A 25784-nucleotide genomic window follows, 5' to 3' on the forward strand; every position below is an offset into this window, starting at 1 on the left:
ATGGTGCCACTTCTGAAAGTTGTCTACAGCGGTGTATCCTCCAGCACTATCCAGCAGATAAGCCCAAGTCAAAGCAAAGACAAAGGAAGATTGGTGGCAGTGAACTGTCTCAAACAATCTTCATCACTGCCACCTACTGGAAGGTGTGGGAAATACCACACATCCTTCACAAACAAGAGGCTGAACATTTATCAGAAACAGGTGGGAGTACGTAGTCATTGGATCAGCCATGAGCTTTTGAATGGTGGAATAGGTTCAAGGGGCCGAGTGGCCAGCTCCTGCTCCAAATTTGTACATTCACATGTGAGTAACTGTCAGCAGATTTGGTAAAGATTTGCATATACTGCAAATCTGCTGATACAAGGCCTTTCTGCTAAATTATGGAAATCTTGAGAATAGATCGTATCATAAAATTATGCTAGAGCAGAGGGGAAATATTTTTTAAAATTCCCAGGATAAGAGAAAAGTTAAGGTCGCATTGTTATTTTTTCCTATTCTTACAACATTCAGTCAGCTTTCAAAGAGTAATTCATGGCAAAATAAAGGTGTAAATTTTGCAGGAGTATTTTAGAGGTTAAACCAGACTGAAAGCACTCAACAGTTGGTGGTAGTTGTGGTCGAAGAACACATAACAATACAAACAGTTGCTAACACCAATCCTGTAGAAATGTAAATAGGAAGGATAGTTTCCAGTGCCAGTCTTTGTTGTTTATTGAATGGAGTTATTCTACTCGGAATTCAATGTGTTTTGAAATAAATACAAAAGCCTTCTCTTGAACAAGCTAAGCTTTTAGTTAGCTAGCAGAACTTGGTAACCAAGTACTCTAGAAATTACATATTAAGGGGTGAGAAAAAGAAAGGAAAACAACTGCAACACTGTGGTATTATTTGATATATTTGCAGACAAATCTTTTGATGGTGTACTTGAGTTGCAATTCAGTAGCACAGCTAAAATATTTGGCATTATCATTTGTCATGAGAATAAAACTCTAGGGCCTTATATAAACTTTATATGATCTCTGAGATGCTTCTGAATGTTTTTAAAGGGGCGGTATCATCCTGCAAAGGAATCTTTTGAGATGGAGATCTACTGAGTAAAACTACTCAATGTGGTGGCAGATATTTGGACAAAAGAGCAGTGGAGTCTGTCCCTTTCAGTTGCTCAATCCATTTATCAGCTGAGCCATGGGTGGGGTGGGCTGGATGGAGGTATTAGTAATATCTTGAAACATTTTGGAAGATTTAGAATTTGGAACGCAAACACTCCAAAACTAATTAGTGGCAAATTTCATGGCCAAAGGCATGTTGTACACCCACTGGATTTCTATCCAGCAACATTTTTGTTACTTATTTGTGGCTGACTTAACACTGTCTTGGACATGTGTTTCAAAGTAAAATGCATTCAATGTCATTCACTTGCCCTTTGAGGCACAGTAAACCTCTAGTATCTTGTCAATATCCAAGAGGGCTGGGAGCATGAGGAGGCTGGAATAAAATATAACATTTAATATAAAATATACTTTGAATTGTTGAGAACAGTTATATTATAATACCATGCTAGCCACTGTTTTGTAAAAAGCAATTAGGTACAGCGGTAGTAGGAACTGCAGATGCTGGAGAATCTGAGATAACAAGGTTAAAGCTGGATGATCACAGCAGGCCAAGCAGCATCAGAGGAGCAGGAAGGCTGACGTTTCGGGCCTAGACCCTTTTCTGTGTTCATTCAGTTGTAACCTTGTTATCTCTTGATTAAGTACAGCGGTTGGGTCTACCTCGAAAGGCACACACAGCAATGTGGAAACAATGCAGGGCAATTGCCGGTAGAGGGCAGTGCGTAATGTTTCCTCCTCCAACCAAAGCAAGCAAACACATTGAAAATCAGAGTCGAGCAGGCCTGGGTATTGGCAGCGTTTAGCTGGGACAGAACGTTTCTCTGTTACTGACACTTGGAGTTAACCAGTGGCGAAGTAAATATAACGGGGGTCGCACACACAATCATCTGAAATTTGCACCGAACTTCTTGCAACCCCAACAAAACATTGAGTACAATTTTAGCAATAAAAAAAAACTCGGTTGCACGTCTCACTTCAAAGCAAACTGTGAGCGAGGACGGGTTACGCAAAGTTTGGCAAGACAGCGTCTAAATAAATGTAACAAAAACAGAGAAACCCAGCAGGTCTGGCAACGTCTGAAGAGAGAAAAACAGAGGGAACGTTTCGAATTTGGTGTCGTTTATTGGCATCGATACACAAAGGCTCCGGAAACAGTATGAATGGGAAAACAGACTTTAAAAGATTTAGGTTGTAAAGTGTTCAGTTATGGTGATGGCTGGACGTGGCATATGACAGCATTTGAATGTTGCAGTGGTCATGCCAGCGCCAAACTGAGATCGGGCCCCTGTGTTGTACCTGTTTAACATTCAGGCCGGAGACTACACTGCACTCTGGTTGGGTTCAAGCTATGCACACGTGGACAGAGAGAGCTGTACTCGCTGTCATCTCATTCCAGGAACACTGTTCGTGTACGGACACGTCAACAAAAGTGACTTTTTGTTTCAAAGTCGATTTATATAATAAGTTACCCGGCAATTGGAATTGCAATTCCCAATACTTAGATTCTCTGGTCTTAATTTGGGCTACAGCTGACATCGATGCAAAGTTGATTCCGCTTTGTATTCATCTGTAATAAGTCAGACTTGTTAAAGTAACTGGTTGGGGGCGGGGGAGAGAGAGAGAGAAACCCCTGTCCTGGCAAGTAAATAGTTGCACAGTAAACGTTTCCTACCCTGGTAGTGAAGTGGTGTCATTCTGTCTCTAAACTGCAAACAGTAATTCCAATATTGAGGTTGTGAGCCTGAATCACTCTTTTCAATGTTACTGAATCAGAAACACCTAATGAATGTTTAAGCTCAACGATACGGAGCTTAAAAAAAATCCTTACAGCCCTCCTGGACAAGGAAGTGGGAATTCAGCTGTGAGTCTGGAGATTTTGGGGGAGTGGTTTGTTCTCCATAATTGAAGTTTAGTAGATTTATTAATTTGAACCTCTGAAAGGAAAGATTTTAAAAAATCAATTTGGATCGGATAAATGTTTTATCCAGTCAGTGTTTTGCATTGCTGATCGTCTCGATGAAGCGCGCAGCCGGTGTCTTTACCATCCCCTCCACATGTGTACATTTTGTCTTCCTGTTCGAATGTCCTAGTTTCCAGTAATCCAACTGCCTCAGAAGGTGACTTAAGAAAGACGTCCAGGCGCTGAAAGCAGCCGCTGTGTCGATCTGGCCTCTTGTATTCGTATGTCAGGCTACATCTTGTCTTTACTGTTACACATCGAAACTTTCTACTGAGTTAGAAACCTCTCCGACTGCTTTGCGATTACTTGAGCTGTTGGAGGAGGAAGCAACTGTGAATTTGGAGTTTAAATGCTGCTCCTGGCGCCGTATCCGCGCTAATTTAACTGAACTGGATGGGGTGTATAAAACAAAAATGAATACTACCCAGATCGTGAGCATAAGCAGCAAATTATGAAGCTAGAACTTTTAAACCTGAGATAGTAGGAACTGCAGATGCTGGAGAATTTGTGATAACAAGGTGTAGAGCTGGATGAACACAGCAGGCCAAGCAACATCAGAGGAGCGGGAAGGCTGACGTTTCGAGCCTAGATCCTTCAAAAAGGCCTGCTGTGTTCATCCAGCTCTACACCTTGTTATCTCAACTCTTGAACCTGACGTATAATCGTGACAAATTTGTTCTTCCCTCTTGCCTAACCTTTCAATAATAGGAAGCGGAACCATCTTTGCTTTAATAAATGCTGCATCTTTCTCTTAGTTTAGCAGGTATCTGTGAAATTAATTCTTGCTTTGCTAGTCAGCAAACACACTGGGACCAGCCAGGCCTGTAAAATGCAACCTAACTGGACGGATGTTAATTCTGCATACAATTTCATTCACAGGAGAGAGTTTTCATTAGAGTTTGCGTACTATTGCATTCCAGCCAATTTTTGTAAGAAACCTCAAGTCTAATTTCCATGTGATACATAAGTATTCATCTAAATTGAAAACCAAGCAGCAAAAGTTGTGTGTATTTACATCTGATCGAAAATCGCTTAATAATTGCCCAATACTATTTGATATTTAAGAAACAAAATGATTTGATTTTTTAAATGCCTCTTTCTGCGACCTTGAATATTTCACCACATTATGCTTATGTCCCTGTCTCTTTTCTTCCCTAATTTCATATTACATTTTGGATAAATTATTCATATTATATACTGCTTTTACCATTTTATAATATATTAATGTAGCCTTTGCAGGTATGTGCAATGTTTATCTCAGCAATCCTATGATTTATTTATAATAACTAGACTGCAGCACTGCTAATTCCCTATTGCTCTTTTAAAGATAAGAATATAATTTCATAATGTACTTACAGAAAAGGTTCCTGGAGATTCTTTATCTTTTCAAACAGAATGAGATTAACAATCAAATTTATACTATTCTTTGTTTTTTAAAAGTAACAAACCGTGCACAATAATACCTGCAATTGGAAATAATGCCAATAACCTTGCTTATGGCCCTGTGTAAATATCCTACTGATTCATAACAAAAAAACTTCAAAACATGATTACTGCTATCAGGCTTTTCTTTCTGTGTGGTTCTTGAGTATTGTCTCTTCAATCTGTTATTTGTTGTATGAACTATTGTTTGATGAATACTGAATATCATTATAACCTCATGCAAAATGTAACTTGATAAGGCTTCTAATTAAGGATGAGTGGAATATCCAGATTGATCCCAACTGAGCCTCTTCAGATTAATTGAGAGATATCTGAATGTATCCCTGTGCTCTATTTAGATGTGTTCCTTTGAGTACAACATTACACTCATATACACTGTCCCTTTACACATCTATGATACCAATTATGTTGTTTCCCAATATGTTTTTCTGTTGTATGTACATAGAAGGGTAAATCTCTGTGCACTGCATGTAGCTAGTATTGCTTAACATTTCTCCCACCATTATGAGTGGAGCAACAATGATGAAGGTGGGGCAGTATCTTATAATTTAAACATGCTTTCCCATCTAATAGAGAATACTGTATCGTATCGTGGAGGACGTGAATCAATCCTGTCATTTGTGTACATACTATGTGCTGGTGTGAATATGTGTATGCAGCACCGGGGGTTAGAGGTGTGTGTGTGTGTGTGTGTGTGTGTGACTGATCAATGCTAGTTTAATGGGGAAGAAAGGAAACACGCATCTGAGCCCCCTTGCTCTTTACTTGCAGTATGCAATCAGGCTCCCAGTGGAGTAGGCAAAGCAAGCTCTTTGCTTACTGTTGGAGCATTAATATTCAACCATTTTTACTTCCCTTCTGCTTGTTACTAAGCCTGTATCGCTCAGTTTCCGTTCAATCAGGAGTCAGCAGATTCTCTTCTTTTGAATACTTCAACCATATTATTAGTCACTGCACTGGTATGCAGTTTGTTCCATAATTTGGAAGAAATTAGTCCTCACTGGCTTTCATAACAGCTTGACAGTATGCTCACCACTCTTCAAGTTTTCTGCTGCTGTTTTCAGCCTTGTGCAATCTTCCAGTCCATCCTTAAGCTATTTTGAGAACTCAGAATCTGTTCTTTCAGTAAGGGCGAATTGCTCTTTAGCCTCTCTTCATGGCTCAAAATTATAAATCTCTGAAAGCTCTGTGTTGTACTTTGTTTGAATATTTTCCAACATCAGCAGTGGCAGGGACTGATTTAAAGTTTGGAACCCAATTATGAAAGCATTCATCATCCACATACCACTCAGAAAATTCTTTCATGGTTATGGCTTCACCATAAGTTATCAGCTGATACTTAATTCCTAGATATTCATTATTTCTTCATATAAACTTAAGTGGAAAAACTGATGTGGTGGACTTAATCCAGTGCAGCACATAAACACGAATTAAATAAAGACTGCTATGTATTTTTTAAAAGTATTAGAACAGTTCTAGACAGCACAAAATAATGCTTCATTCCTTGAGTATGTACAATTGAGGCAATTTTTGATTGAAGTACATTGCAATTTAAAATTGATATTTCACTTCTACTTGCTACTTCATAGAGGAGATCAATCTCAATTGATCATCATGCAGTTGTACTATATAATGGATGGACTACTACATCAACCATAATGGAGAAATTGACAATTTGATTATAGAATATACAATGTTGCAAATACAGTGTGCTATTCTCTAATATCATAAGATTTGCATTACTAGTTCAAATAACCTGCAAAGTTGGGATGTGTCATGTGTACAAATGCCAAAAACATGTGTGTGTTGCATGTACTAACACTACTAACATTTTATATTTTTTTGTTTTGTTTTCATTTATTCACTTGAAGTGTAAATAAATTTGAATAATAAAGTTTTTATTATTTTTAACCTCAGTAGCTCAATATGTCCTTTTTACAGTGGCCCACATAACTGAAGATTGCAAAGATTTCATATCCATGCTGAAAATGAAGAGTAGCTACGCAGAATTAAAAGAATGGCAGTAATCAGTCATAATGATCTAAGGTGAACCACATTGTGCAACTCAAATCCAAAGTTCCAAATCCAACCCATTAAATAATGTAGATAAACTGTCAGTCTGCAACTTAGGCTAGACTTTGCATTGCACCTAGCCTTTCACCTGATGTGACATTTGTGTTTCTTACTGAACAATAGATGCTGCTGATTTACATAAATGCAGAGCTTAGTCTAATATAGTTTTACAATGCATTTAAAGTTTGTGCTCAATCTATACACATTAATTTGGTATGAAACAAGTACAGATCATCAAACCTTGAATGAATTAAAGGCACTAATCAGATAGTTCTTTTGATGCTTGAAACGTGGTACAACAGTAAATGAAAAAGTTTGTGTTTTCAGTTGGTTTGCTCTGTAATGAGACAAAAGTAACACCAAATAGGAACAGTACACATTCTTGAGTTTGACTGTTGCTGCTATGTTGTGGTTATGTTCCTACTCATTACGAAAATATTTTAAAATATGCTTCACCATTACTCTGATAGTCTCACTTACTGCACAGTAGGGACTCTGTCCCCATCACAACAAAGAGAATACTGAGGAATAGTCAAATAATGTGCTGGGGATTTTCGAACAGTATTTCATTGATTAGAACCCTTTGTTATTGCAGACCATACTCTCCTCTTAAATGTGCACATGACAAAGATGCACAGTCACCAGGAAGAGAGACTTCCACTAATAAATAAGTCAAATTGGATGTAACATGATTTTGTTTTTGCCAGTAGGCAACAGAATTCTGGATATTTTTCCAACATCTCATGAAAGCTATAAATTATTAGCCTTGATAATCAGTAGTAAGAGCAATATATTTACATTCAGAAAGGAAATAGACGTGCTACAAAACAAACCAGTTATTTAAGCCAGTATAACTGTATTACTGATAATAATATTGATCTCAAAGTAATATTAACACATTCCACCTAACAATGCCATGTTCCTAATATTGATTTTCAGTTACTGTCAAAAGATAGATGTGTCCCAACTAAAAATGAAAACTCAATGCTATTTTTAGCCCTTAAATAATTGGTATTAATTTTCCACCTAAATTTCAGTAATTTACTTGATCATTTAAATTACTGCCAGTTCAGTTTGTGGCTCCTTAAGTTCCACTTATTCTATTTTACAATATGCAACTTTTAATAAGCTGTTTTATGACTGATAATCCACATAGGCTTACATTTTCTATTGTCCCATTTTCTCTATAAATCCAATACTAAAACCTAGAAAATGTTGTTATAATTTTTTTTTCCATCTTGGCATTTCTTACACTTCTGATTCTTCACCCTAACAGCATGCTAAGCAACATGATAACACAGCTGAGCTGCTCCAACCAGCAAGGTGATTATTTGAATGGCAAAGTTACTTGCATTTTTCAGACTACTTTAATCAGAACCCAGGTAAACTTGAATCAGTAAGACTGTAGGAAAATTCAACTTCCGCTCAAAAACACATAGCCTAGATGGCCTCAACTTGAATGGAAAACTTTAGATTTGAATCTCAGCACTGAATCCCAGACAATATGCTACTAAAATCCTGACCAAGTACAAAACCTCACTGAATGGAGAATGAAAAATCATCTTGGGTTTCAACATAGTTATGATTCAGATGCTTTCAACTGACTGGTTAATGACCACAAACTAGCAATCATGGAGCTAGTCAAGATATCACGGATACACCATCAACTTATATGAAGTAATGTAAATAGGGAGTATGTGAATAAACCCACAATCAAAAATAATTCACATTTATTAATGATAAAGTAAATCAATATTGCATCTCAAGTATGATCTGTAAAATGTGGCTAATTAATTGTTAGGGCTAACAGAAGGTTTTTGATTAATGAAATGTCTTGCAAAATCCTTCTCTAAGCTTCAGTCCTTCTGTATGGTCTGCATCAGGATACTGCAATGAAGCTAACAAAATCAACAGTTACTTATGGGAATAGGTATTAAAACATACACTAAGTAACCGTGGTTATCATATAACAGTGTTAACAAATTGCAAGAGTATACAATGACCTCTCCAGGGCATGATTTTTATTCCCCCACTTTGTTTGGTGTCACAAACCAGACTTCTAAAAACCCAATAATATTACATGCCTTCTCATTCATTACTGCCTCATTGATAAACTTCCTTTCTGTAACTATAACTTGGGGGGGGGGGGGGGCGGGAATAAACATTCCTTTTTATTTAAATTTCTAAACAAAAGTGTGCATGAGGTTTTGCAGGTAGTGCCGATTTTCAATCATACTCAAAAAACACAAAGTAAGAAACAAAATTGACAAACCAAGCAAACTATTAAAATTCAAGAAATTTGACCTTACATCACTTTTAATGATTTCTTGCCACTGCATTTTCTTTTTGCTAAAGTGACACTCATTTCAGGCAACAGCAGAAAGAATTAACAAGCAAAAACCAGCATGGTTTCAAACACCTCCCTGATCTCTTCGAAAGGGGACAGGGGGCAGCTGGATTTCGGTGTGTACATTTTATGCAAGTAATAAAATATTACTATAACAAAAATATTAATGTGACTCTGCAGTCTGTCTTTTATAAGATACAACAAAAAAGTACTAAAACAAACATTGTTTGAACTGCTTTAACATAACCCCAATGAGAGCTACAGGATAAAAGAAAGTTTCAAATATGTTTATGCAATAAATACAAGGGGGAAATTCACATGGAAATTATATTAAAATATCCTCTGGGAATTAGTAAGCGTACAAAAAAAATCTCCAGAAAAAATCATTAAATTCCAAAAACAAATACATATGTATACATATTCAACATATTTACATATTACATAGTGGTACAGTAAAAAAAAGCAGGCAATTATTTTTTCCCAATTTACTTAACGTCACTTTTTTCACTGCTTTAGGTCCTAAGTACTGTTTAATTCACCAAATTTAACTTTTTTCCCCAAACTTTCTTTTGATAAACTGTAAACATTCTAACACATATAATATACACTTTATTTTGGCAATTTTTGTCTATGTGTTTCAATTTTAAGAGGAAATATACAAGGTCAGTATCTTAGATGTGTGAAAAAGTACTATTCTGGATAAATCCGGATTAAAACAAAACAGAATTGTTTGGTAGGAGAACCCCATCATTTTTGTTCCACGCCTCAAATGGCAAATTAGTAGCGGTATAGCTACTTGCAATGGTTAAGGACTTCACTTCAATGCACCTTTCACTCCTGTATCTGCGCAGAAAATAGACACGCGACTGTAGGAGTGGAGATATTTTGTGGTAACCTGTTCTTTTAATTCCTGAGATTTGGGGGGGCGGGGGGGTTTAATTCACGTCCCATGAGAGTTGAGAGCCTGCAGATAACACTGGAACCGTGCCACTCAAACTTGTTTGTTATACTAACATATCTTGTAAACACAGAAAAATAAGTCGAAGTTAAATTATTGTTGCGTTAACAAAACTGTCGGTGGACGAAATGGATTTACAATGCGTCATCTCACTTCAGCTTAAGTACATTTTGACAGCAACAAGGAGTCCATCATTTCTGCTTTTAGGTCGTTTTGCTTTCCAATCGGGTAAACTAAATGCGAACTCAGTTTTGGACTATTGAAATCACTTCTCCTCGCTTGTTTCCGCTGGGACCTAACATTTAAAGACACATTGTTTTGTTTTGTCGACTGCTGTTAGCTCCTTTGATCTCTCAAACTCATCTCAACTTGTTTAATACGTTAATGACATAAAAAACCCTGCGTACGGAGATTTCAAACTTCAATCGGACTGACTTCCCTCCAGTTTTCAATAACTTACTGATTGAACTGAGTTTAGGGCAAGACGGTTCAAATCAGGGTTTGTTCTCTGAGCCCTAAGTGATGGCTGTAAAACATTACGATTTATCTGGAATGCCAGACCACTTCTCCAGTGAATCGATTTGGAATTTTATTTAAAATCACAAAAAGGCTCGCCAGCGCCAATAACTCACGAGATACCTCTGAGGGTGAACTACAGATAAATAAATCTTTGACCATATCCGTGGCTAGCTCTTTTCCGAAATAATAAATACAAGCTTTTTCCCCACCACCAGACTCCCTGATTTAACACGGCAGCCGCTGGAGGCGGACACTTCGATGACCATCTCACTTTCTGTTTAAACTCAGCTCATTCTCACCCAGTTCCGAAAAGCCGCTGCCTTTCAGGATCCCCGTGAAATAATTCAGCCGCGAACAGATATTTTCATTTCTCTTACAACTTATCCATGTCATTTAGCTACGAAAAAAAATTATTGTTCTACAGCAGGGGGAAATAACCACTCGGTTTACCACATTAAATGCATGAAACGTGTTTCTCGCTCTCTCTCCTAAGTATGAGTACAGCACAGTGCTCAATCAACATTTTTTGCGGCACTGGCTAGTTCCCTTTTTCAGACAGTTTTTTTTTGCTTTGTAAAATCCAGTTTGTGTCTTTTATTTTAGTCTTTTGTTTTCTTGGCAGGGGTGTGGAATATGTGGAACAGTCATTGGACAGGGGTCTGAAGTGTGTGATGCAGCGGCGGAGTGTCCCTTTGTGAATATACATCCTCCATGCCTGGGTGGCCGGGAATTCCGGCCGGGGTCATTCGCTTTTCCTTTTGTCTTCTGTTACAAAACCAAACTCTGACCACTTCTTTCTCCAACTGCAGGCTGTCAGCCAAGCTGCTGATCTCATGAGCCGAGGGCTTGGGGCACTTTAAGAAGTGGTTCTCCAACGCTCCTTTCACCCCAATCTCTATAGACGTCCGCTTCTTCCTCTTCCGTCCCTGCGCGGCGATCTTGTCTATGCTGGTGGGGCTCCCTGAGGTCGAGTCGGTCTCCTCCAGCCACTTGTTCAGCAGCGGCTTCAGTTTGCACATGTTCTTGAAGCTGAGCTGCAGGGCTTCGAACCTGCAGATTGTGGTCTGCGAGAAGACATTGCCGTACAGAGTGCCCAGAGCCAAGCCCACGTCCGCCTGGGTGAAGCCCAGCTTGATCCGTCTTTGTTTGAACTGCTTTGCAAAGTGCTCCAAGTCATCCGAGGTGGGGGCGTCGTCATCCGAGTGCTCCTGGTGGTGCTGCGGGGGGTGCTCGGGGTGGCTGTCATGACCGCCTGGGTCATCGTGGAGAGCGTCCGTCAAGCCGTGGTGGAGACTCGGGGTGGCCGGGCTCAGCATGCCATTCAGGCTGCTGAATCCCGGCTGCGAGTAGATGAGGGGCTGGTGCCCGTTGGATGAAGGAGGCATCCCTGGGATGGGAGGTGGTGGAGGAGGTGCCGCCGTCGGACCCCAGGCTGCCCCGGGGTGGCTGGCGTGAGTCTGCTGGTGCACCATGTGGTGAGCTCGGTGGTGCAGCCCATTGCCCAGATCGTCTCTCGGCGGTGCCTGCACGCTGGCCTTGCCGGGATCCTGCTGCCCGAGGTGGGAGGCGGTGACCCAAGGTGCCCCGTCCGTCACCGAAGACAGCCACTGGTGGCTGTGGGAAATGGGGTGCCCGCTGCCGCTCAGGCCGTGCAGGTAGTCACTCTGAACCATCTTCTGCACCTCCCGGTAGGTCGTCCCTGGATGCATCCTATCCGAGTCCGGGTGCACCAACGAGTTGGAGTGGAGCGAGTTATTCCTGGGAATGTAGTGAGCCGAAGCTGTGGTGGCCATGACTCGCACTTCCAAACTGCTCAGCTGCCGGCGACTTTGGCCAGCTTTAGCAGGAGCCCAGGCTGGGGCAGCGGGAGGGGAGGGAGCATGAGGAAGAGGCGGAGGGGGGGAGTGGATGGAGGAAGGAGGGAGGGAAGCAAGGTGGAGGGTGCGGGGGGCGGCCCAACCACGTTCTGACTTCACCCCCCATCTTCCATTGGTTCAGCTCAACCGACTGACAACCAATCCCCTCCCTGACCCTACTCTGATTGGTGGAGAACCACACCGCCTCCAAGGGGGCTGTCCCACCTTGCCAATCTTATTGGTCAGTCTGCCTCCCCCTAGAACCAACCGCTCTGATTGGACAGTTCCCGGCGTGATTGACAGAGCGTTTGTGTGGGGGGCGTGGGGATTACAACTTTACAGTCGATTGGTCGCTGACGGTGGATTTCGGGCTTCAGGTCCCACCCTCTTCGAGACCCGATTGGTCCGCCTCCTCCGGACGCAGTGATTTTAGGTGACCACGTGGGTGGACAGAAACTAACCTCCCAGTGATCTCCATTCAACAACAACAACAACAAAAGTAATGATAAAAGATTGCGGAAATGGCTGGGCAATGCACAGAGACAATACAAATGAGCGCAGTGAAGACATCCCGCGTTTGTTTTCTCTGTCAGCCGCAAGTGTCCTCAACTGAAGCGCCTCGCCTGCCAATTCTTCACTCCCACCTTTGATCTGATCTTATTTTGTTCTTGTCTCTTTCACTCCCTTCCCCGTCCCCCACTCCGATTATTGTTATTGGTTTATTTCGAGAAAATCGGCCTGAAACTCGTAAACAGACGAGATACCTCGCCAACACTTCCAGCGCCAACTGTTAAATCGAAGTAGCTTTTTTTTGTTTGCTGAACTTCTACTAAAAAAAGTTATCCTTTCAAGATCGCTACCGATTGCCACACGCAGCCCATTACTGTGTTGATTTAGGGTAGCTAAATGTTTTCCATAAATAGAACCAGAAATAGCATCAAAAAGAGAAATGGTTTCTGCATAAATCGTTGCTTTGCATCTGTCATCATATTCGCAACAAAGAAGGGTTGTATGTGTGTGAGAGAAATAAAATGTCACTTGTCCTCCCGAATCTCCATTTGTAGTGACCAGAATCGAGATCATTAGGTCTGGTTTATCATCCGAACAATTCATCCTGATAAATGACTGAAGTTTCTAATTTGTTTTTTTTTTAATCGCTAATACTTATATCCCCCCAGCCCGCGGGGATTCGTTTCCATCTTTACAGAGCTGCTTGATTATTTTTCTATTCACGTTTTTTTTTGCCCCACAGCCAATTACCAATTCTATGAATTGCAAAACAGCATTCAGTGCAGGTCTCCCTGCTGCAGGGGAAGTCTCTTATAAACACAAGCACGTCCTTTAATGTTAATTTAGGGCATTTTAATGTTAGATCGTAGTTTGCAAGGCACCATAACTCTAGACGCACATACACGTTTTACATCAGCCCTTAATTCCCATTAGTCCCGCAAATCTCAACGTGGATGTATCTAACCCTCGTATTTTTGCGCCTTTCTATGGCTTGCAAGTCCTAGTCATTCGGCGGACTCTCATTACGATGCAGAGCGCTTGGGGTAGATGGTAAGTTTCCACACTTCACAGACTAGAATTTGATTGACACTTATTAGGAAATATTAGTTCCACTCGCCTTAAAACTCCGAGCAAGTTTTTTTTTTAACTGGAGGTTGATGTCTTGTCAAGTTTTGAATTAGAAATATGTAGATGTATTTTTTTAAAATATTCAATCGGCGCATAGTTTTCCAAAAAGCGGTTTCTGTTGTGTGAAATATATTTAAATAATATTGTGTGATTGGATGCTTGCAATTGCCTACCTGCAGGCTGTCTCTCTGTCGCTCTTCTTAACATTGCCCTGTCTCTCTGGTTCCCGTGCATTTTTTTTTCTTTTGTACGCATCGATTAATGTGACTTTCGCTCATTTACAGTTTCACAGAGAAGTGGGATTTATTTTAGACAGGAAGAACTGGGGTTAGGCCTCCGCGCACGGGACAGAGTCGGAAAGAGAATCCAGGTTCATTCCGTGAGAGTGAAGTGGAGGGTCACTTCTGCCCAGGCGAACGAACAATTAATGATCTTGTAGCACTCACGAAGATTAATTATGAAGCCCCAACCAGGGCCTTGTCTGGCTCCCCGTCGCTCGCTTGTGGGGCACTAAAGTAATTCAGAGGGTCTGTGGCACACTTTTAACAGCCTTACCTCCCAGCACTCAGCGATGGATCAGCTCTGGGTGATGGGATGGGGTGGGGGGGATAATCATTGCACGTGTGATAGATCCTGGAACTTCTGGATACGGGAATCATTCTGGAGGGGTTTGTACTGACTTCGCCAGTACAATGGCCGTGTCCATCAGGTGAGGGCACTGTCTTGCATCCATGAACAGACACTATTATTTAAGATTTATTTTTTAAAAAAGGACCTGAGGGATCTGCGAGGATGGTTTTTTGGCGGAAAAATACACTTGCATTTGTATAGCGCCTTTCGGGACGATTATTCGCCTAATTACAGCCAATGAAGTATTTCTGAAGCGCTGTTGTGCATAGGGGTGGCTGTACAAAGGCAATGGTAGTGCAAAAGGAACACATTATAGTCAAGTTCTCTTCTCTACTCAGTTGCTGTGTGGCTTATGCCAGGATGTAGAAAACTTTCTGCAACTTCTCAGGGTACTAGAACTTCATCGCCAGCATACTCACAGTGTGTCGCCTTGTGGAAGACACTTTTCAGACATTCTGCCGCAATAGGGCACCACAAAGACAACAGCCCCGTCACAGGTCTCTGGCACGGTTTCCCTCGTAGCCCAGGGTGACAATTTCGACCGAGTATTACTTTGAGTTCTGACCAAGATCCGCTTTTGATCCCATGACCGCATTCCGAAAGAACACCCTGATACAGGACTTTATCTGATGATAGCAAAATTTATTGGATGAGACGAAATCTCTGTTTCAATGAAAAATAGGAGGCAGCCTCTTTTAATTGGTTATTAATAACGCGCTAACAATATCAAATTCTCGAGAATCGCGCATTTTGCAGCCATACATTCCAATTGTTCCATAGGTGGATTGTCAATTAAAGAGAAAAACACCCACTTTCCATGGAATTTCATTAGGCAAAAACAAGTTTGGGGCTTGTCCAAATGAGATGAGCTAAGCCAAATCCTGTGGCTCAAGGCAAACCATATAAATCATCTACGTTTCTCAGTTGAAAGTTTTATTGATTACCTGAATTCCTCCTTCAAAAATATTGCCACCCTTTTTAGGCATCTATGGCTCTATACTAACATCCACTGTCTCCGCATGTTCTTATAAACAGTGATAATTTTTTACAGTAATTGTTACAATCAGGTATGAATATATTAATAACATAGAGTTCACAAACACTTGACACAATCCTGGTACTCAACATTCCGGATGTGTGAAACAAATCAACATCGAAACTGGAGATCATTCTTCAAATTGAAAACAAACAAACTGCAGTGAATGATTGGAGCCTATTGTGTGGATAGGGTGGCGAGAGAAGCATTGAAATCCTGAACGACTCCGATTTATTTATCTTACTCTACTGTCTAAACTATTGAAATTAACACATCATAATCACTTGTTGCTTCCTATTGCTCTTCCGACTACGACCTGCCACGATTGGAGTGTTCAAGTTCCTTTGAGCTTTTGAAAATTCCATTCGAATTGATGCTTCACGAAGTGCATCACACATGAATAAAAGTTTTGAGACGCTGATGTAGATTTTCTTCTTGAAAATCACACTGCGCTATTTCTAATAATTCAGATCTACCGGTGACCGCCCAGTATGACTAACACGCGGCGATTTCCAGTGGACAAATGCTATAGCATTGACGGTTGCCATCAGAACCTCACTGTAAGAGTTCTGAGAGTGGAGGTCAGAGCCATTATTATCTAGACAAATTCTCGCATCTCCTCAAATGAGATTGTTGCACATGACGCTCGTACTAATACAACTTAAGAGATGTTGAATTTTCCTCGATTGCAGTTGGCTCTAGCCCTGGCAGCAATATAAATCAGTTTCCGTGAAAGGAAGCATGTTTGAGGATGGTAACATCAATTGCAATATTATAGCATTCATATCATACACTCGACAGCTGTGTGATGTTCATTATATTGAAAATTAAACTGTACAATGAATGGTTTTCTGGGCATTTTAAGGAGTTCTTTCCTATGCTATTTACCTCATAGTATTTTACTGAGGGAGGTTGATACTGAAATCAAACTATCAAACGGTGCTGGCACTTGGAAGTTTCCAGGAGTAGATTTACTAGAACTTGCTGAGTTAAGGTAAAGAGATATAGAATGCTGACTGTTTTTAAGATTTGCTGCCGCATGGCTGACTAAAAAGGACTACAGACGTTGTCACTAGATCTGCCCTTGCACACTGAGCTGTGTCCTGAATAAAGCATTCTAGATTTGAAATGTAGCAAGGAAGGAAGGTTGTTTTGATGTTGGAAAAGGATCACCAGTTTCAAAGTAGTTCCTATTTCCTCGGCAGGTGAAATAATTCAGTTCCAATCTGTCCAGTCAAGGTAAAATGAAAGTGGCACACATGCATCTTCCGTCCATTCTAACGTACTACGGAGAAAAGATCTCAATAGAAAGACAGCTCTTGACCATCATAGCATATTATTTAATGCAAAGCTCTCGCTTTTTCTCTCGTTGTAGATCTGGGCAGGTTCATGTGTACAAGTGATAAAACCACGATTAGCCACAAATTACTCCTGCATCGCAGCAACATGCTTTTGATTGGAATGCAGTGGGGGTTTATTCACAAGAAGTTCTAATTTTATTCCAATACAAAGTACATTTCTCATTTATCGGTTAATCTATGCATTAACTCCCCTCAGGCCCCTCAGCTAAGTAGAGATGATACATGAGTGAGCCATAACTATGGTTGTAGTTTGGCTATTTAACTACTGTCTTGTTCATAGTGGACACCTCCTTGACATTGCACACAGTCCAGCTAGGTTCAAACTAAAATTCTTTTGGTCTGTAGGGGTCATCTTCTCACTGGTCGTTCTCCCGTGCCACTGAAAGACCAGCAATAGAATTGGAAGACTGATACCATTTGGAATTCTCTCGGGCGTGCAAACAGAAAGTGCCATTCTGTCCATCAGAATATATCTTTGACCAGCAGTTTAAAAGGTGACTTTCCATAATTCTTCCAAAAGAGTATGTTTTGTGCATATCGTTGTTTGGGGCCTCTGATAAATGAGAGACACAGTGCCAAAACAAAAATTGAATCGTTGTCCTTTTTAATGGATTTAAAATTTAAAGGAATATTCACAACTGAGAATGTAGCATTTTTGATTCATCTGGTGACCGCAAGTAAAATTTCCTCCCCTGACGACTTAAAATGAAAACCAATGTCGTCACAGTCAGCACCACAATGGGTGTGTCCAGATCTGTGTATTAGTCAGAAATTATTAAGAACGTGACCACAGTTTTGAGGAATTATTTAAAGCGAAATTACATAACAATTGAAATGCTTTTACAAATTTTGAAGGCCTCACTGGTAATTTCCTCTCATGAGAAGTAAAATGCATTCTTGTCCTTTTGAGAAAAATATCAGTTTTTTAAAATTTAAATAGAGCTGCTTTGACGGGCTTAGGCAAAATATGCTGCCACAGTCCTGTCGCTGTCATCGATTTGGAAATTAGCCAGGATCAATACAGTGTAATGTTTCAATCACTTATGAGTGAAGCTACAACTGAGGGTGTTCATGAACCACTGTCTATTTCCCCCCAATAGTTTAGCTATTCAGTTAAATAAATTATCGGGTAAAGTATCCGTTATCTCTGGCTTAAATCCACGAGATGCTGAGACGTGTCCTTTTAAATTAACTCAAGTTCAAAGAACTGGTCACGTGATTGCGGAACTTTTATAGAATGGATCAGAATTTAACAAAGGGAGAGGTTAGAGCGAGTGGTGTTAAGGGCTATTTGCTTCCACATAATAACAGAAAGCAGAACATGCTCAGGGCATTCAATTATTGTTTTCAGATGTAATGTTGGGCATGGCTGTTAGAGATGACGATGTATTTAATGAATTCCTTCATTTCCCTGAAGATGCCTTACGACTAGAAAAGAAAGTTTGATTTTTCTATTATTGAGATTGAATTTATCGAACTATTTCGCAAGCAGCAATTTCTGATTCGTGTACATGTGCACACTAATTATTTTTGTTACTTCATCCTGATAATATTCCCTTCTTAGGAATATATCAGCCCTTTCTTCCATATTTACATTCAAAATGATAACGTGCAAGTGATAATTTAAACCATCTAATGGATATCCTATTAGCGAGGAAATATATTTTTGCTACAGTTTGTAACACCACAGAAGCTGCATTATTTATGAATTTCCTAATTGCAAAACATCAAAAGCTGCTATTTTACTTTCAATTGAAGGAGACGGAAATGCGAGGCCTGTTGTAATCGAAGAACAAGCAGTAAGTTTGTTAAAAGTGTCCAGATGCTGGATGGGGAAGAATATGCCCTTGTCTGAGTGAGGTGCGTTTTTGCCAGGATGCTGATGGTTACCATGGAGAGGGAGATGAAGGGATCACAGAGCTCACATTGAAGGGAGCCTAACCTCAGGGAAAAAAAAGGCTCTGTGTAACTGGAAAAAAAAAGAGAGCCAAAATCAAAGTCTAGGCATTGCATTGAGCTGCATTATGGAATGTAATCGTTCTGGTCAAACTTTATGAAGGGCACCATTTTTAGTCTCTCTTTAAAAAAAATCTGCTTGAAGCACCAACATTTAAAAAAAACTTGATTCTTTTCCCATTAATCATTGCAGTCATTAATTAAAATGTCCTGCAATAGTTTGGAAATCACTGCAGTTTCTTCAATGTATACATGGTTCTTAGAAAAACATAGCTTTACTACAGAACAAGATGAACCGGTAGGTTATAGGAATAGTTTTTGTTTGGCCTTTGAGGAGTGGACAATTGCTGCCATTGCACGATTCGAGTTTTCCATTTCAACAGTCATTCAAGACTAATTTATTGTTTATCATTAAAACTATGTGGGACAGACGCTCACGTATCTTCACAATGCAGTCAAACTCTCCTGTGCAGTGTACAGTCCATACATTTACGAACAGGTAATTCTCATGACATTGTCTCAGTTAGATGTTGCCCGAAGTCTTCAGAAACTGCTACACCACTATCGCTATTTCCCCCGTCATTGGGTTCCATCGTAATTCGTTATGAGCAAAAGAGGAAGTAAAGTCACACGAGCATTTTTTCTCATTCTTAACAAAATCAACTGTACACCACGTTGCAAAGAACGGAGTTAAAGTAATACCCCGTCTAAAACTATAGTTCAGACTTCGGGTCTGCTGGCAAAAATGGAACATAAGATGGACTAATCGTGTTTTATCACCTCAGCGGGGCAGTTTCAGTGAAAATGACCGCCTCCTATAACTCTCTGGTCACCATTGATTATCAAGTGTTTGCGAGGGCCACTTGAGGTCACTGTCACTTGGGTTGCTAGACGTGAACTGTGGAATCAGTAAAAGTACACACTGCTTCTAATGCGGGATATGGTCCAATAAAATATTTGCATTAAGCGCTATTATCATATTTTCAACAGATGCTTTAGCTAATTTTATATTCTCCGCCAGAATGTCATATTGAAATAGAAAATAGCAGATCATTCATGTGTGCTTTCTGTTGTTGGGAACTGCCAATGTGAGAAATACATGGATAGGTTATTTGCGTATTTAACGACAGTAAGGTCGTTTGTAAATTCATTTGTGTGGGACTATCGATTCGACGTTTATCACCATTTAGCATTTAATACCAAAGTTTCACGTAAGACCGGCAACAGCATGATTAACTGAAGCCATATTCTTATTATTTTAAGATGTAAGAATGGACACCGTTAGGTAAGTATGCAAACAAAGGGTGCTGGAGCCATATTCGCAGAGTGCAAAGACATTACTCACTCAGGCATTCTGCACCCACACGGGAGTGAAAATAGCAACTCCCCCACAAACAGCTTTTGCATAATAACAACGAATTCTTATCGTGCAGTTTGAAACCTCCAAGTCACTCATTCTGCATTTTTTGGATGAAGTTTTTTTTCTTCGTTGATTCTTCGCGGAATTATTTTAAATTAAAAAAACACTTTCTAACCCATGTTATCAAATCCATCATGTATTAGCATACGCTGTGACCCACTCCCGGAATCTGTGGCCTTGGGCGGGGCTCTTCCAGATAATATAAGAATAAAATTGTAGTTTTAATCTTTCCTAATTCTGTCCCTTTCACAGAATGCCTTCCAGCCTGCAGAGTCTGAAATTTGAGGAAATTTACCCGAACGGAGACAAGGACACACGTCCCAACATGCAGTGTTCCATTTCAGGGCCAAGTCTGTCATTTCTACTGGCACCACTATGAGAAGTGCTGGTGCTAAAGTATGTTTGCTTTGCTGAATGCTTCCCTTTTGAGGTTAGTGCGAAAATGTTGTCTTTGTAGAAGCAGAATGTTTTTTTTAAAAACCTTCCTTTCGTCAGCAAGTGTAAATAGAACAACGGGATTTGAATTTTGTCTGGAGTGTGGTGTAAAATAGGCAATCTGGGATCGACCGCTTGTTATATCTGATAAGAATAGAAAGCGTTGGGGAAACTCAGCAAGTCTGGCGGCATCCGTGGAGAGAGAAACAGTGCTAAAGTTGGAGACTACACACTTCTCCAGAGCTTTGCTTTGATCTGCTATGCAGTAACATTGCCTGCAATGGGCTTGAATTAGCAGGTGCTGGATAGCACGGGTAGTGAGTTAATGGCGCTGACCGTTTTGTGCCATCTCCTGACATTACTTTTTATACAAAATCTGGAGTGACAGCAACCTATCGAGTTGCATTTGTATCCTTTTGTTGACGACCAACCATGTGTCTAACTTATGATGTCGACCAGGCCTTTTTTTTCATCACCAAAGAGTCGTTTGTATCTTTGAAAGTGTCGATAAATAAAACATGAAGAGTGTACATTAGGCTGTTTGCAAAATGTTTGCTGTGGAGGTTTGCATAAGTATTTCCTTAACTTATTCTCAAAGGAAATCCATTTTTCATTTTACAGATGCTGCCAGACCTGCTGAGTTTTTCCAGCACTTTCTGCTTTTGTTCCGTTTTCACAGCCAGACACAACCTAAGGTAGATCCCCTTGACCCAGGCAGATCAACATATACGGGGGTTATATCAACTAATGTCCTTTCAAACAACATGAATGATTACTAAAGTTTGAAAAAAAACTTAACCTTTAACCCTTGAAAGTTTTCTCTTCTGTAAACGGCCCCTTAAGTTTTCCAGTTTTCTTTTGATCGTTGTGATGAATCCTTCGATGCTTAAGATGAATTTTATTGAAAAATTATTTGCTATTTTTGAGAAAAGCCCATGCACGACCAAACTCTTAGATTAGAAACAATCACGATTTATATCAGCCCACAGCGAGGTTCGTGTCTGCCAACTCCATATGGGGGAAAATGACAGGTCTTGTTTAGTGACAATACAAATGCTTTTAGAACGATCTCATTTTCGATTCCCCAACAGACAGGACAATTCTCCCCTCCGTTCTTTTCCAGATTTTTATGTAGTTTTCCATATATTTTACCTGTGCTTGAGCTCACCAATGTACGGTAATGTCATGTTAAAAGAGCTGCTGCAATAGGACTTGTTTCACAAAGATTATACGCATTATTTAAGCAAACAAAGTAGATAGCCATCAGTCAATTAAAAAAAAATATATTTTCCATTTCCTCCTTTGGGATGAGTTTTCGAGCCAGTTCCTTCCTTAATATATACGTTGCTTGGGACGAAGAGAGACACTGATCCATAGGCAGATAGAAAAGGGCAGCTCAGCAAACAGTCCTTTGAGGCCTCACTTACAAATTGTTAAATAGGACATTTCAGATTAAGATTGTAGCACGTGACCGTTATTTGTTGGTCATTGTGCACGTTGTTTCCCCAGCATTAAAACATCACAGTTCAGAAATCTCACTCCGGCGTAATTATGTTTAATAAATAATGGTAATACTCTTGTGACTTTTTTTTAAACAGCTAATGGTAAGTTTAAGGTCTGTGTTCCGGTGAATGAACAACCTATTGATATATCCAGTGTTTTTAAAAGTTTTATATTTGTGGAAAATATACACTAACAGAGCAACCCCACAAATGTGGGACTAATTTCTTGTGTTGTCGTTGGCTAGGTCTGCAGACCTTATGTGAAGGAAAGTCCATTGACGGCTTTGCACAACACTTTCGTTATTTCCATGGCTCGTTAGAATATTAGTCACAGGAGGGAGCCCTACAGATTTCTCCTGGGACCACTTTTATTTAGCAACGTGGTGTACATTTGTGCCTTGGATAGTAGGAGCAGAATGTTTGCATAATAAACATTTCATTGTTTCGAAAGAGGATGTAAGCATATTGAATTGACAAAGTTTCAAGCTATCTCCAGGATATTTTGAATCAATATTAAAATGTCTTTACAGCCAGTATACTTTTACTACTGTGGTTTCAATAAATGTGCTCTGAACGGCCTAAATATGTCTAAAAATGTATTCACTTTTAAAACAACTCTGCACTAATATATTTAATCTCTCTTGAGTCTATAGTCCTTTTGCATTGAAAAGGAAATCTTAGCAAAGTCATTGAAAGATGACCAGCACAGGTTACATTGTGAAGCTACTATTTTTTTCACTGAAAGCTATTTCCATTGATGTCTCTTTGTAGCAGTAGCAATGCCCATTCAGGCTGTCAAATTCCCACTCTCTTTGAAAATGAGCAAGGTTTAAATTCTGGTGGCATGATCCTGATCTTGATTGGCATTTTCCTTGACACAGAGTGCGAGACTAACCATAGCTACACAGAAGAATTCTGTTAGTTTGGGAGGAATGTAGTCAGTGCCATATTGTATATATAATTTGAAGTAGTTTATTGATTTAATTGTACTCAAACTAAAATAATTCAAGGTCAGAAATCACATGACACCAGCTTATAGTCCAACAGGCTTAATTAAATACACAAACTTTCGGAACCTCACTCCTTCTCCAGGTGCTAGTTCAATCTACTTTCCCTGTCATATTCATGCCAACATAGAGAAGTAGGAATATTTGTTATATATTTCAGAGTTATTCTCAGATTAAACTGTTTTAACAAAGCATACTTAAATCATTCACCAATAATTATCAAGGAAAATATCTTTATGACACAATTAACAGATTTTTATTACTGAATGTCAATGAAAGAGGATTGAAATGCTCAGCACAATGTCAGTGGCAGCTGACCATCCAATGGATCTTCAGTGTTAAAAGGATGCATCATTAAGAATAGCTAGATTGGTTAGTGTGTGTTCACCTAGCAAAGAAATACTTTGGAAGAGCTGTTACATGTTTATGAGATCATACAACATTACTTTCAGATATATCAAAGCATCAAAACAAAGGGAATAGTTTGAATAACAAGAGAAGAATGGATCCCTGAAGCTCCACTTTGCAGCCTATATCTTCTTTTATCTTTACGTAGCTGACCTTGATATTAATTAGCATGAAGTACCTCTCAAGTACAAGGACTGTTGTGGCATAGTGGAAGTATCCCTACCTTTGAGGTCTAGGCTCAGGGTCCACCTACACCAGCCATGTGTAATAACATTGCTGAGCGCATTGACTAGAAAAATATGTTATGCTATTTAAAGAGATCATGAGTTGGTTACAGGATTAATTCTTTTTGGCTGATGGTAAAATTCTATGCATTTTGGGGACTTTCCATACCTGTTTAAGTTTTCAGTAGTCTGCAAGAAGTGGCTTGACTGTTTCTGAAATCATTTTTTTTGGTGCTTTAAAAGTTTGAACGAATACTTGTTGCTTGCTGATGTAAATAGTATTGTAGTACTTCCTTTTGTAATTGTACTTTGGAGAATGAAGAGATGTCACACAGAACAGAGCACACCATTGGAAGAGAAAGGAAGAGAACATACATAGAACACAGAACATTACAGCACAGTACAGGCCCTTTGGCCCTCGATGTTGTGCCGACCTGTCGTTCCGATCTGAAGTCCATGTAACCTATACTATTCCATGTACGTCCATATGCTTGTACAATGATGACTTAAATGTACCTAAAGTTGGCAAATCTACTACCGTTGCAGGCAAAGCGTTCCATTCCCTTACTAGTCTCTGAGTAAAGAAACTATCTCTGACATCTGTCCTATATCTTTCACCCCTCAATTTAAAGCTATGCCCCCTCATGCTCGCTGTCACCATCCTAGGAAAAAGGCTCTCCCTATCCACCCTATCTAACCCTCTGATTATCTTATATGTTTCAATTAAGTCAGCTCTCAACCTTCTTCTCTCTAATGAAAACAGCCTGAAGTCCCTCAGCCTTTCCTCGTAAGACCTTCCCTCCATACCAGGCAACATCCTAGTAAATCTCCTCTGCACCCTTTCCAAAGCTTCCACATCTTTCTTGTAATGCGGTGACCAGAAAGGGCATTTTGATCAGCACAAGTATGATCACTATAGATCCTACGAACAGAGCATTGAACTGCTTTCCCAATCTCCTTCCACCCATAACACACATTTTTTTCTCCCTGTTTGTGCATATGTGCAAGAGGATCTTTATAAGAATCACAGCATCCCTACAGTGAGAAACCAGGCCATTCAGCCCATCAAGTCTACACCAACCCTCTAAATTGCATCCCACCCAGACACACTGGCCAATCCACCTAACCTACACATCCCTTTACGCTATGGGCAAATTAGCATGGCCAATCTACTTACCCTGTATGGGTATTTTGGGGAAGTGAATTTCAGATTTCCAACACAATTTTGTTTGATGGAGTGGTCACTGGTATTATCCAGAAGGATTGTCAGCTGTGTTACATATTTGCAGGAAATGGTTATGCATCAAGTGTCTTATCTATGGACTGTGGAAGGAAACCACAGCACGCAAAGGAAACCCACACAGACACAGGGAAAATGTGTATGCACAGTCATCCAAGGGTGGAATCAAACCTGCGCCCCTGGCACTGAGAGGCAGTAGTGCTATCCAATGAGCCACTGTGCTGCTGACCAGAGCTTTAGCTGGTAAAGTTATATGCCAACAGTTCATTACCGTTTTCCTGTCGATTGAGCCTATTTAATTGCAATAACCTAAAATTCTTGCTATACATAGAAAATTGGCCTTTGTTTTATGTTAACCTGAAACTAAAAGATAAATTCATGAATTTTGCATGTACCTAGAGAATCTTTACTTTTGTGACCAATTGGGAAGAGTGGGTCCTGATTTGTAGTGCACTAGCCAGTGAGACATGACACTTCAGATATGATCAGGTTTTGTGGAAGGTCTGCTCCTGGTTGTAACATCCTTTATTGAACCTACATTGGTAAGAAAGAAAGTGTTGAAAATCAAAAACTAAAAGAAGAATAATCAGATGTGCAGGTGAATCTCCAGTTGAATAAAAACAAATTTCACAAGAAAGATGTTATGAATTTTAAAATAT

At 39.9% G+C, this 25784-nt stretch overlaps 1 protein-coding gene and 1 long non-coding RNA gene across 2 annotated transcripts; one reads left to right on the top strand and one right to left on the bottom strand.

Moving 5' to 3' along the window:
* Positions 1 to 8727: 8727 nt before the first annotated feature.
* pou3f1 (POU class 3 homeobox 1) lies at positions 8728 to 12305 on the bottom strand. Its single transcript, XM_048558055.2, has one exon. The coding sequence runs from the start codon at positions 12203 to 12205 to the stop codon at positions 11057 to 11059; it is 1149 nt and encodes a 382-aa protein (XP_048414012.1). The 5' UTR covers positions 12206 to 12305; the 3' UTR covers positions 8728 to 11056.
* Positions 12306 to 13618: 1313 nt separating this feature from the next.
* Positions 13619 to 22829, top strand: LOC125465093 (uncharacterized). The gene is made up of 3 exons (XR_007250166.2): positions 13619 to 13828; positions 20562 to 20739; positions 22492 to 22829. It is a non-coding gene; the product is annotated as an uncharacterized LOC125465093 (long non-coding RNA).
* Positions 22830 to 25784: the final 2955 nt, after the last annotated feature.

The sequence above is a fragment of the Stegostoma tigrinum genome, chromosome 24, assembly GCF_030684315.1.
Source record: "Stegostoma tigrinum isolate sSteTig4 chromosome 24, sSteTig4.hap1, whole genome shotgun sequence".
In the NCBI taxonomy this organism is placed as follows: Eukaryota; Metazoa; Chordata; class Chondrichthyes; order Orectolobiformes; family Stegostomatidae; genus Stegostoma; species Stegostoma tigrinum.

Coding starts and splice junctions, on each gene's coding strand:
- pou3f1 (XM_048558055.2), bottom strand. CDS start 12,205: ATGGCCACCACAGCTTCGGCTCACTACATTCCCAGGAATAACTCGCTC.